Source organism: Muntiacus reevesi, chromosome 6 (genome assembly GCF_963930625.1).
Source record: "Muntiacus reevesi chromosome 6, mMunRee1.1, whole genome shotgun sequence".
NCBI lineage: Eukaryota > Metazoa > Chordata > Mammalia > Artiodactyla > Cervidae > Muntiacus > Muntiacus reevesi.
In genome coordinates, this window is record NC_089254.1 from 61,703,781 (window position 1) to 61,717,866 (window position 14,086).

General features: G+C 37.8%; 1 protein-coding gene across 1 annotated transcript; it reads left to right on the forward strand.

Annotated features, from left to right (window-relative positions):
• The first annotated feature begins 11,715 nt into the window (after nucleotides 1-11,715).
• Nucleotides 11,716-12,729, forward strand: NEUROD6 (neuronal differentiation 6). Its single transcript, XM_065939848.1, has one exon. It carries the CDS (start codon nucleotides 11,716-11,718, stop codon nucleotides 12,727-12,729), a length of 1,014 nt encoding a protein of 337 aa, XP_065795920.1.
• Nucleotides 12,730-14,086: the final 1,357 nt, after the last annotated feature.

The window sequence follows — 14,086 nt, forward strand, 5'->3', positions numbered from 1 at the left end:
ATGTCTGCAAGCATGTAAATACTAGGGCTAAAAATGCTTTCTGTCTGTTTATCTTCTGGTGTGCAATGTATTCCTTCCATCAAAGCCACTAAGAAATTCAAAAGTAGGTGGAGACAAAGGGCAAAGCCCTGTTTCTGCAAGGAAGAAATGGAGTGTTCATAGGAGAGAAGCGCAAGTTCCTTAAATATCTGAAGCCTGGCTCAAGCTTCCCTCAGATGTTATTTTAAAATTCCGCTATATTCCCTGGCCCAAGCAGCAAAATTTGTAAATAAGAGGATATAATATTTTCAAAATAATTGATTTCATTGACAACATATTATGTACTCTCTTTCTATACCCCAAATACTAGGCTAACCAGAGGACAGTGCCAGAGACATGAGCCTTTCCTTCACAAAGAATGCCTTATTTTTAGCCTTCCCCCATTTTTATTTTAAAATAATTCATCAAATAATAATGCAAGGCTTAGCTAATATAATAGCCATGTACATCTGACAACCTATGAGACAAAAATACATTTATCCCTATTTGATGGAACAAGCTAAAGCATAGGATCTTACTCAGAGTCAACTAGCAAGAAAGTGGCAGAACCAGGGGTTCTGGTTCCAGATACCACATACTGATCTGTTTATGTATAAAGTGTTAGCTGCTTAGTCGTGTCCGACTCTTTGCCATGCCATGGGCTGTAGTATGCCAGGCTGATCTGCTTATGCATAAAGTGTTAGTTGCTCAGTTATGTCTGACTCTTTGCCATGAACAGCTGTAACCCGCCAGGCTCCTCTGTTCATGGAATTCTCCAGGCAAGAATACTAGAGTGGGTAGCAATTCCCTTCCCAACCCAGGGTTTGAACTCAGGTCTCATGCATTGCAGGCAGATTCTTTACTGCCACGGGTTCAATCCCTGGGTCAGGAAGATCCCCTGGAGAAGGGAATGGCTACCCACCTGAGTATTCTTACTGGAGAATTCCATGGACAGAGGAGCCAGGTGCGATATAGTGCAAGGGTTTACAAAGAGTCAGACACGACTGGGTGACTAACTATAAGTATTAATATAAACATAATCAAATGTTAGTCAATAATTTAGCCATCATGCTTTAAAACTTAAAATCAACTAGAGTACTCTTTAAGTGCAGGTATTCTGAAATATTCTTAGTAAACATTTTACAAAATCATAAATTTGCACTATGTTCCTAAAGGATATTACATAAACAAAGCAGATTCATTTGTTTGATACTCTATACCGTGTGCTCTTGCCTGGAGAATCCCAGGGACGGGGGAGCCTGGTGGGCTGCCGTCTATGGGGTCGCACAGAGTCGGACACGACTGAAGCGACTTAGCAGCAGCAACAGCAGCTATACCATAGTCTGCCCCTCATGTATCTCACTGCTTTAAGTTTGTTAGTTTCTATTCCTCAACAGGACTCTTGACTTGAGTCATTGAGGGAAAGGATTGTGTCTTCAACTGTCTTTCTCCAACATCACCAAGGCTTGTTTCGAAGGTATCATTCAATAGATACTTGTAGACTGGTAGCAGACTGAAAAACTTTCAGCTGCCAGGAAAGCCCTAATGATCTTAGAAAGTATGTGACTATCATGTAGGCAGATAGTAAAGACGAACTCTTTCTAAATGTCCTAGTCCAGATTTCTCTTAAAATTACACATGCAGAATATATGCATGAGTATGCATTTCTGTTGGTCATATACCTAGGAATGGGCTACACCTACTATATATATATGTGTGTGTAATAAGTTATTTGTACTAGAATAACACTACTTATAATAGCCCCAAACTGGAAATTATCCCAACTCCTGTCAACAACAGAGTGGAGAAACAAATTATACTACAGTCATATAACTGAGTACTCTACAGCAATGAGAGTGAATATTCTACAGTTATGTGCAACAACATGGATAAACTGCACAAACAAAAATGCTAAGATAAAGAAATCAGACCCCTCAAAAGTATATTCTGAATGATACCATTTATATAATGTACAAAACTGAGCAAAACCAAGCAATGATGTTAGGATTCAGGAGAGTTCTCTCTCTTGGGGAAAAGTTGTGGGTAGCTGGAAAGGGTAGGAAGGAGGCTTCTGGTAATGTTCTATTTCCTTATCAAGATCTTATTACACAGAGGTGTTCAATTTGTCAAAATTAATTGAGCTGTGTACTTATTGTCATGCATGCTTTTCCGTCTCTATTACACTTCCAATGAAAACGATAACTCTCCACATACTTGCAAACTCTACTCAGAATCTTTCTTCACTCCCGACCAACGAACGAACTCTCTTCTCCTAGTAAGTTCACATGATTTTTCGTTAGAATATCATGGACATGTTTTATGCGCTAATTCAACTTTAACTTCCTTGAAAGGTGGGGCTCTCTGTTATTTATCTTTACTTTTCGTCATAATATCTAGAGTGGTAAAACAGGAAAGCAAGTGTTTTTTTGAAGGAATGAAAAATAATAAAAGAGTAAACAATTTAATCTCCAATTCTTCTGGACAAACAGAAGCTCACTGTCATGATGAGGATAATCGTTGTTAGAGGATTATGTCATACATGGTAGTCTACTGACCTACCTGTCTATATACATGGATCCAAAAAACAAATATCTAGCATGAAAAAGCTTAAGTCACCTGATATATTAATTGAATAATTCTTCATTTCATGAATAAATTCATTGTTAAGTTTTTCTACTTCATCCAATATTCATTATTTAGTCAGGATTTATTTTGTACTAGAAACAGTGCTAGACAATTTGTTATTTGATCATTTAATTCTCTAAGCAGTAAAGTGTGAGTTGTTAAGAAATCAAGATTTGGATTCAGACCAACTTAGGTCCTAATCAAGATTCTCTCACCTAAAAACTGAGCAGCTGTGGGTACATGAGTTCTCTGAACCACAGTTTCAAAGAGTCTATGATGGAGATAGTCACATCTACCTTATTGCACGGATTCCATGAGACAGTTGACTCTTGAACAACACAGTTGGAATTGTATGGGTACACTTATAAATTTTTTCAATAGCAAAGACTGTAGTATTACACAATCCACTGTTGATTGAATCCAAGGATGCAGAACCACGGACATGAAGGAACTGTGTGTGTGGAGGGCCAAATATAAGTTATACATGTATTTTTGACTGTGAGGAAGATTAGCACCTCTACCTCCCACTCCTAAATTGTTCAAATGTCAACTGTAAATGAAGCATTTAGGCTGGTTCTTGCCAGATTGTGTATGAAAGATTTCTGTTCATTATCACCAGGACCAGAGGTTGAGAAACTTCCCCACATCTATCTATGCCCATCCATCAGTAAGTTCTGTTGATTGTATCTCCAAAATATAGTTCCAAACTTTCTCTCTCCATTTTCATTGTGTGTGTGTGTGTGACTCAGTCGTGTACGGCTCTTTGTGACCCCGTGGACTGTAGCCCCCCAGGCACTGTTCATGGAATTCTCCAGGCAAGAATACTAGAGTAGGTACCCATTGCCTTCTCCAGGGGATCTTCTCAACTTAGAGACTGAACCTGGGTCTTCTGCATTATAGGCAGATTTTTTTACTGTCTAAGCCACCTCCATTTCCGTTATCACCTCTCTAATCTAGGCCACCCTTTTGTTCTGTCCACTTCCATAGGCTTTGTAAATCCTCTCCCTTTTACTTCTTTTTTTCTCTTCAACTCCTCTCTTCATAGCAGCTAGAATGATCTTTTCAAATCTTAAATTGCCTTAAACACTCCAATGTCCTCCTTTGAAAGAAATTCCAAATTCTTCACCAATCAGTTCAGTTCAGTCACTCAGTCATGTCCTACTCTTTGCAACCCCATGGACTGCAGCAGGCTAGGCTTCCCTGTCCATCACCAACTCCTGGAGCTTGCTCAAACTCATGTCTTTTGAGTCAGTGATGCCATTCAACCATCTCATTCTCTGTCATCCCTGTCTCCTTATGCCTTGAATCTTTCCCAGCATCAGGGTCTTTTCCAATGAGTCAGCTCTTCACATCAGGTAGCCAAAGTATTGGAGTTTCAGCTTCAGTATCAGTCCTTCCAATGAATATTCAGGACTGATTTCCTTTAGGATGGACTTGCTTGATCTCCTTGCAGTTCAAGGGACTCTCAAGAGTCTTCTCCAACACCACAGTTTAAAAGCATCAATCTTTGGTTCACATCTTTCTTTATAGTCCAACTCTCACATCCATACATGACTACTGGAAAAACCATAGCTGTGAGTAGACAGACCTTTGTTGGTAAAGTAATGTCTTTGCTTTTTAATATGCTGTCTAGGTTGGTCATAGCTTTTCTTCCAAGGAGTAAGTGTCTTTTAATTTTATGGCTACAGTCACCATCTGCAATGATTTTGAGCTCCAAAAATAAAGTCTCTCTCTGTTTCCATTGTTTCCCCATCTATTTGCCATGAAGTGATGGGACTGGATGCCATGATCTTAGTTTTCTGAATGCTGAGTTTTAAGCTGGTTGTTTTACTCTCCTCTTTCACTTTCATCAAGAGGCTCTTCAGTTCCTCTTCACTTTCTGCCATAAGGGTGGTGTCATCTGTGTATCTGAGGTTATTAATATTTCTCCTGGCAATCTTGATTCCAGCTGGTGCTTCATCCAGCCCAGCATTTTGCATGATATACTCCGCATGTAAGTTAAACAAGCAGGGTGACAATATACAGCCTTTACGTACTCCTTTCCCAATTTGGAACCAGTCTGTTGTTCCATGTCCTGTTCTAAGTGTTGCTTCTTTACCTGCATACACATTTCTTAGGAGGCAGGTAAGGTGGACTGGTATTCCCATGTCTTGAAGAATTTTCCACAGTTTGTTGTGATCTACACAGTCAAAGCCTTTGGCATAATCAATAAAGCCATTGTCTGTCTATAGACTATACACTATTTAGACTATAACCACCTCAACAACTTTACCATGGCTATTCTACACTCCACTGAATAGCCACCACTAACTCAGTGTCTGGAACAACTATCTTAATTCAAGTATGTACTTATGGTCTTTCATGAGCAGGTGCTAGAACTGTAGATTAATACACACAATAAATAAGTCAATGTATTATGTTAGCAAGTGATAATCCCTATTGAGAAAAGCAAAACTGTGGGAGGTGAATCGAGAAGGATGGATGGGGGTAAGCGTACAGTATACACTAGGGTGGTACTGTGGGCCTCTCTGACAGGAGCGTTTGGGCAGAGACTGGAAGAATGTGAGAATAAACCATGGAAGGAGATTCAGGCAGGAGTAAGGGCAATGATCCTGAGGTAGGAACATGCCTGAGAGTCTGAGGAAGAACTGAGGTTCAGTGCAGCCAGAGCTGAATGAATGAAGATGAGAGCAGTAGAAGGTGAGACTGGAAAGGCCAGAGAAAGTCTCTGGGCCTCTCCAAAGACTTGGCTTCAAGTGAGGGAGAGGGGAAGCCACTGAAAATTTCTGAGCACAGACAAGTACAATCTAATTCGTATTTTAACCAGATGCCTCAGGATGCTGAACTGACGACTGTGTATGGAATATAAGGTGTCGAGAGTGAAAGCACAGGTGTCATTTAGGCCAGGTGAGAGACGAAGGCAGTTTGGACCACAGTAGGAGTAGTGGAATTGCCAGGAAGTGGTTAGATTCTGGATATAATTTTAAGACAGTACTGAGAAAATTTGCAGACCTTTGGCTTCTAAAGTGTGAAAAAGAGGAGTTAAGAATTACTCTGAAATAAATATTCAGTTAACCTTTGTTGAATAGATGAATAAATGAATGAGTGAGTGACACATAGCTGTTAAACAGCAGGATCAGGCTTAAAGCAAGGTTAGTAGGCCAACAAAATTCTAGCTGTGATTCTCAACTTTTTAGAATCTGAGAGAGAGCCTTTCTTTAGAAAAATGTACATATGTATGTACATGCCAAATTTCTACACAATCTTAGGAGGCTTGAGAACCTCTTGAAACCCATCCAGGAATCCCCTGTGTGAAGAGAGCCTACATATCATACAAGCAACTAACATAAAACTTGATTTTCAAGATGCGGTTTGAATGTACTTTTGCAAAAAATAAAAATCTCCTTATGAAGTACCCACTGCAATCTTACAAAATAGATTCATACAACAGGAAGAAGACAAATTGCACTTCTGTTTTCTATGTTTGTAAGTAATGATTACAATACATATTAGTGGGATATGGCAAAAATTTTGAATTCAGTAACATAAAAAATAGTAATGGGGACAATAACTCAATATTATAAAAGACTAAAGAAAATTACATTTTCTTACAATAAGATCACAAAAGTTAATAAAACATCATTTGTTTACTAATGGCTGGAAATTTAATAACTCAGTCTAGTGACACTGGTTTTCTCATACTGGTAGAAGTTTTCACTGGCAGATTTAGGTGACCTTATTTGATAACAAATTAATAAAAGAATTTAATAAATGCAATTTTGTGATTAAAATAAAAAGTAAGCTTCATGGAAGAAAAATAAGAAATGTATTTCTAGAAAGGACTGCAGTGTTATTCTGTGTAAAGGCTAAAATCAAAGACTGTATATTGCAGTGTTTTGTGAGTGGCATAAACAACAATGCATTTTATTGCATAATAACAGTACCATTTAATCTAGCCTTTGCTCTGAAAGAAATCTAAAAAACAATCCAAATGTTGCTTTATTTCCAGATTATCTGTTTAGTCTAGGTCATCCTCACGTATATACATGTAGACAAACTATTAAGACATCTTCATTTAAGTTATATTTTAAATCCTCTAAAGCTTCAAGGGAAATAAGACTGTTTTGTGTTTTTGTCTTATAATTTAAATACCTTTATTTAAATCCCAAGGGCTGTTTTCCAAAGTGGGATGCTCTGCCACAGCCATAAAACTCTTTCAAGGCAATGGGGATCACAGAGTTAAACTCTAGGGATTAACACTGGCAGGCTCACAGGCTTCCAGGCTGCCCTGAAGCATTTGTCTAAGAGCTTTAAAAAAAAAAAGAAAGAAAGAAAGAAAGGCAATAGAGAAAATTGTCCAATATCTCTCTCAGGAAGTACCCTACTTGTGAGGAAAAAAACTCCAGTCCTGAGGTTTTGCTGCCTAATCCTGGGCAGGTCTCCATTCTGCTGCCTTATACCCTTGGAGAGCTAAGGAAAATGCTTGTCTTGTTCCAAACTGATCTCTTAAATAATGACGGGATTGTGAAAAGGAAAGTCAACAGAATTCCCATTTGCTAAAACACAGGTACCAACTGAATGACCTAAAAATAATAACACTTGAGCCTTAATTTAGACTTTCAGTCTCTGTTGCCTTGCAACTGAGTCAAATTATATCTAAATTTCCTCTGGGTCATTTTTATAAGTGAAATATGAACATTCACCCACTGAAAGCAAGACAGAGGCAGACAGACAGACATTGGGTACTTAAAAAAAAAATCTATTATAAAATGTCATGGCCCCAGAAGCAAAGACCATATCAGTTCAATTAATAACGAATTGAGTTATAGATGTAAACTTTGGTATGCAGTGATTGCTGTAAAATGAGAAAATAGGTTCTAGAAATGGGGATGATACATGCCCCACACTCTGAGTATGTGTCTATAACTCAGAATGTATTTCTGTTTAGAGTATTGGTGTTAACATGCTTTCTTAGCAGAGAGTAGAACAGCCGTTATGGTGTATGTTATGAATGCATATTAACAGCACAGACATTTGCATATCTGAACTATAGTAGAAAATGCATAATGAAATTTTATTTGAAAGATTATTGTACAAACATACTGAATCCTTGCTAAATCTTAACATAACTTTTTGTTTCCTCTTTTTTTGGGGGGGAAAAAAAAAAACCTAAGACTATCAAACAATAGATTAATATTCAGAAAACCTCAACACAGATTCTATTCCCCCCACCCCAGCACATCACTACCATCACCAAAGAATTTTATTTCATGTTCAAAGGCAGAAATAGAACAGCCCCAAATGTTTTCATGGAAAGCTGTTTCTCATTTGTCTGTACATAGCAAAGATAAAATATAAAATCTATCCCTGGGATGAGCTACATCGGTGATAATTTTCTATCAACACGCCATATTATCTGTTCCTTGAATTTTGATTTTCATGTCTGTGATGCCTGTAATACAATGTGGCTTCTGGAGACTTTGTAACTTTAGGATACAGTGCAATATGCAAATTCACGACAAGGCTGGCTGCTCTGCGGTTTGTGATTCTGATACTTACGCTCCTTCACCTTTGAAAAGTAAACTATATTTGAGAACAAACAAAATCTGCACCTGGTCTTCCTATAGAAATTCTCTGCGATCATATAAAAAGTATATGTAGTTTCTGAACCACAAGCTATAGGAAATAGACTCAAGGCACCCATTACCAGGACTATCCCCTTAAACAACACGTTTTGAAATGCCTTTGGCATGTCGGTTTATTTAAAAAAACAAAAAACAAAAAAACACATGAGCTAGGCCAACCTACCCACCTATTTTAAGTTACGCGTGTATAGCTTTATTTTTATTTTAAATTTGCATTTTTAAACCAAACCATTGAGAGAAAAAAATAACCCTCCTTTACTTAGCATGATTCTTCTTTTTGTCAACTTCTTCCAAATTTTCTAAAACAGTCCAAGAAAAGTCAGGTAACTTTGAGAGGAGACGGAAATGAGTGGGGTATGACAGGAGAAAAGCTGCGTTTAGCTTGAGGCCCCCGATGCCAATTTGGAACTAAAATGCATTAAAGCAGCAGAATTTTAAACCTTTCAAAACTGGGATTTATAAGGGGAATGCTAACACAGATTCAACAGTTACAACTCTGCCAGGGATTACTTTAATACCAAAAGCATACTGTCTCACTTTATAGAAAGAGATTACTCAGTTGTCAAACAGCAAAGGTTGTGTTTGTCTATTTTTAAACTTTTATTTTTTTTTTTAAGTGCATTTTTAACTTTAGTTGACAGGCAATCCTGAAATAAAATGTCCTCTTATTTCAGGGGTTGAGGGTGACGGTGGCAGGGGAGTAGAGAAAAGAAGGCGAGGTTTGCCTCTGGCTTCACAGTTCGTTTTATCCATAAGGCTTTGCCAGCCTTACTTAACTGTTTCTACCCTGCTTTTGTTAAGAAACCAAAAGGGAAAAGTGGGAGAAAAAAGATAAATATGAAAAAAATCTGACAGAGAAAAATAACTGGATATTGGTATAAAGATGAGAAGATATTTAAATTGATTTTGATCTACAAGGGGAAAAATGTGAAGGGATGATTTTTAGGAGAACAGAAAAAAAAAATCTGAAAGCTCTAAAAAATAGGAAAGCTAAACTTTGATTAAAATACTCAGCAGAATGTCAGAGAGAGAAAGATAAAAACCTAAGTGATCATTTTTATGTTTATTGTTTATGAAATGAAATGAGGAACAGGTCAGTGAAGGCTGTAAAGACAGACAATAAGAGTAAAGTTGTGACTTTGGGAAGAGGGCATGAGAATACAGTTTGAAGTCTTTCACAGTGGGCTTGCAGTTGTCTCTGCATTTTATACAGATACACAAAGAATCTCTCTGAAAAGTTGTTGAAAGATACCAGCAAGTGTAGAAAGGGGAGCATCTGAGCATGTCTTTCACAGACCCCAGATGGAGAAACTGTTCTTTTATTCCAAATTCTTAAGGAGCACAGAAGTCTTACATGTTAATAAGAGAACACACAGACACACACCCATAAGTTTCATGCCATGAAACAAAACAAGGAAATCAGAAGACCTTTGTTGATCCCCGTTCGCTTACACAAATCTTAGTTTGGTTAAGCATCTCAAGACCATTTTCCTGATTTCAGCTCCTTTTCACTGCCTTTTTTTTCCCTGGGTACCCAGGTGCACAAACGGGATGGTGATCTTTACAAAACATCAACAATAACAACAACAACAACAAAAAACCTCTCTCGCTCACACAAAAGCCCATCTTGTAAATGAATGGAATATTAACGACTGCCTAATAGTTGTACCGTTGGCAGGGAGAAGCTGAACACTAACACAGCTATTTCTACAGATTGCCAGTGAAGCCGAAGCAGCTCGAGGAGAAACGCACCTACTGTATGTGCAAGGCTGGTGCAGATTTTTTTCCTATCAGTCTAACCTTCTGTGTTGATGCATGAATGCTGGTACCCACTTACAGGGATGCCAGATGATCAGTGCAGAATGAAGGTCCCAAGAGAGAGGATCACATGGTTCTCTCTGCCCTGTGACGTCACTAGCAGATGGCATGGGTACCAGCTCTGGCAGTTGGCATCAATGTCACTTTTTAGAGATCAATGAGATAGTGCAGATACACACAGATCTAGAGACTCCAGGAGACGATGCGACACTCAGCCTGAAAAGATTTGGAAGATCCAAAATGAAAACTGATTATTGAATGAAATTAAAACCTAAGGTAATATAAATAAAGATATACTTCAATTGATGCTGGCTTTGCATGCAAGTATTTAAAGATACAGTGTCACTGTCTTATAGTATTTATATGCTCTTTGTCATTTATAACTTCTTATCATATTTCATTCTTATGATGTAATTATCACATACTTTCACTGCTATTATGTAACTGCAAGTATGTGGACATTACTAAGAGTTTGTGTGTGTGTGTGTGTGTGTGTGTGTGTGTGTGTGTGTGTGTGTGTGTGTTGAGGGAGCTAGAAATTGTTAAATTAAAAAGTCTCTGTTTTATCATGCCTATTTGTTTGAAGACTTTAGATGAAAATACTTGCTGCTTCACCAAACAAAAGCCAAAATTGCATTTGAAACACAAATTATTTTTCCGTTTCATTCAGGATTCTGAATACACGTGCACAGTTGCAGTCAGAATCCTTGGACCGTTCCTGTCAGATATTAGCTAGAGGGAGACTTCTGTGGTTCGTAGAACAAAAACACTACGAGACTGGTTTTTGTCAGGATGATTTGAATAGCAGTAAACAGCTACATTGAGAAAATTTTTAAATAGAAAAGGAGTCTCACTATTTTCTTTAACTTAAAATAATGCCAGTGATTTTGAAAATTTATTTATAGAGTTTATCCCAAAATAGCCTAATCCTCTCCCCACTTTTTTTTTTTGTAAAGGTTGGGAAAATAGTGCTCTTTTACATATTTCTTTACTGATCAGAAAGAAAGCAGTTTTCTAAATTGACTCTGATTAATCTTCTCCTTAAATTTGTGTATTTCTACAGCTACTACCTAAATTCACTGCTATAAAATACAGTAAATAAAGTTAAGGCTTATTTTCTTCCTAAACAAAATCTCCACAAATTTTTCAGCTAATGGAGAAACAGCACTTTTTCTTTTAAAAACTGGTGTCTCTTCTCATTTTGCACTCAGGGGAATTGGAATTAATGAAATTCTGCATTGCTATATCATGTTTTGCATTTGATTGAATTCCACGGTCCTTTTTGTGTATTAAAAATCAGTTTAAAATCAAAGAGAAATGGAGATAGTGGTGGTATTACAATAAATACTTTATGTTTTATTTTCTTTTGATAGTTTGCCTGTATACATTAATTCTATTGCATGTGTCAATTTTTTTATAATTACTAGGCTGCACAAACTCAAAATTTTTATTTAATATAAAAAAATTAGTCCTGGAATCAGTTTTTTCTTATGTTTTCGTATTCTTATGATTAAGTCATTGAATATGTTTTACGTGTATAAACTTCAAAAATGAAAACACTTTAAATATTGTGCTGGCATTTTTTCAGGTAATTTAAGGTTAGAGAACCATGTTAACACTACCGTTTGATGAGTCTGTTGTAATGCCAGAATCCCAGATGTGCAGAAAGTTTTCTAGAGAATGCGAGGACCAGAAGCAAATTAAGAAACCAGAAAGCTTTTCCAAACAGATTGTCCTTCGAGGAAAGAGCATCAAAAGGGCCCCTGGAGAAGAGACTGAGAAAGAAGAAGAGGAGGAAGACAGGGAGGAGGAAGATGAAAACGGTTTGCCCAGAAGGAGGGGTCTTAGGAAAAAAAAGACACCCAAGCTCCGACTGGAGAGGGTCAAGTTCAGGAGACAGGAAGCTAACGCGCGGGAGAGGAACAGGATGCACGGCCTCAATGACGCCCTGGACAATTTGAGAAAAGTGGTCCCCTGCTACTCGAAAACCCAAAAACTGTCCAAAATAGAAACTTTACGGCTGGCCAAAAACTACATCTGGGCACTTTCTGAAATTCTGAGAATCGGCAAGAGACCTGATCTGCTCACGTTCGTCCAAAACTTATGCAAAGGTCTTTCCCAGCCAACTACAAACTTGGTGGCAGGCTGCTTGCAGCTCAATGCCAGGAGTTTCCTGGTGGGTCAGGGCGGGGAGGCTGCACACCACACAAGGTCACCCTACTCCACCTTCTACCCACCCTACCACAGCCCTGAGCTCACCACTCCCCCAGGGCATGGAACTCTTGATAATTCCAAGTCCATGAAACCCTACAATTATTGCAGTGCGTATGAATCCTTCTATGAAAGCACTTCCCCTGAGTGTGCCAGCCCTCAGTTTGAAGGTCCCTTAAGTCCTCCCCCAATTAACTATAATGGGATATTTTCCCTGAAGCAAGAAGAAACCTTGGACTATGGCAAAAATTACAATTATGGCATGCATTACTGTGCAGTGCCACCCAGGGGTCCCCTTGGGCAGGGTGCCATGTTCAGGTTGCCCACCGACAGCCACTTCCCTTACGACTTACATCTGCGCAGCCAATCTCTCACCATGCAAGATGAATTAAATGCAGTTTTTCATAATTAATGAGGAAAATGAAAATAAACAGTGGTCATTCACCTCCCCCGTCTAATTAAGACAAAGCAGATGCTTGTGGGCTGAATAATTGGCACAACTCTATCTAAGGTGTTTACTAGTTTCTGGAGTGTGTTTCAACTATTGTGAGAATTTTCTATGTAATAATAAATCTCTTTTCCTATGAGAACTTCTTTTCCTTTCCTTTTGTTCTGTAAAGCACTGTGATTCTGTTTCTACTGGAAGGATTTATTTTTCATGTTTTATTTTCTTTTAAATTCATTTAATTTGTTTGAGCAAGGTGTCTAAGAATATACTGTTGAATAAAAACATGCACACAGAATAATTCAATGTCTACTTCAGTTGTACAGTAATTATGAAAATGCATGTTATTAAAATCAAATGAATAAAATGTGTTTATAATTATTAGGAATTTATATATTATGTATCTCTGGAAAATCGAACATTTAAAAAATCGAGAATAGCACTAAGCTGACAATGATATTGGAAGATGCATTTGAGGATGTACAACAGTATAAAAAGCTATGCAATTTTCTTTTTATTAAGAACGAGTCTAAATGCTTTGGATTGGTAACTATTCCTCTTCAAGGATTTGCAGATGGGGCAACGTGATATTTGGGTAGGTGGTGTCATAATTTGGAACAATTATTTCAATCCTAAACAAAAAATTTTCAGCACTTGTTTTGTATTGTTCAGAAATTATCTGTACAGGTTTGTTATCACAATGTTTAATTGTGTTTTTCCACCCACATTTTTAAAGCAATTAAATAGATATTTCCACTCCTAAAGGACATCTATTAGCTGTGATATTTTTGCATGATACTTATTATTTCCTGGTACACAGCTGCTTTCTGTCTCCAACCTTCCCTCCTCCCCATTTCAGAAATATTTCTGGATTTCAAAATCAGAAGAGATAAAACAAATTTCTTAAACAAAATGGCCAAAGTGCTTACATGATTTTTTTTTTTTTTTTTTTTTTAAGTATCTTAAATGAAAGAAGAAGTGCCCATGAGGGTTAAACATCCTGGGGAAACAATGATAAATCCTGGTAACCTTCAGCTCGAGCCGAAATTTGGTGGCAAATTTCCAGCAAACACCAGAGTGGATGTTAAAACTGGAAGGTTTTACTCGGTGCCTTTTAAATAAGTCTGGCCGATTAGAGGCTAAATTCTGTGTGAGTGTAAGTTTAAACCCTACTTGAAAAACGCAAAGCAGCTCACCCTCTTAAGCACAACTAAGCCCCTTCCAAAATAAAAATCAAGGTGGCAGTGACCTCACTCCAGATGCCCTTGTGCTCAGGTTGCCTCCCGAGAGGAAGATGGGGACAGCTGCGAAGGCTGGTGAGGCC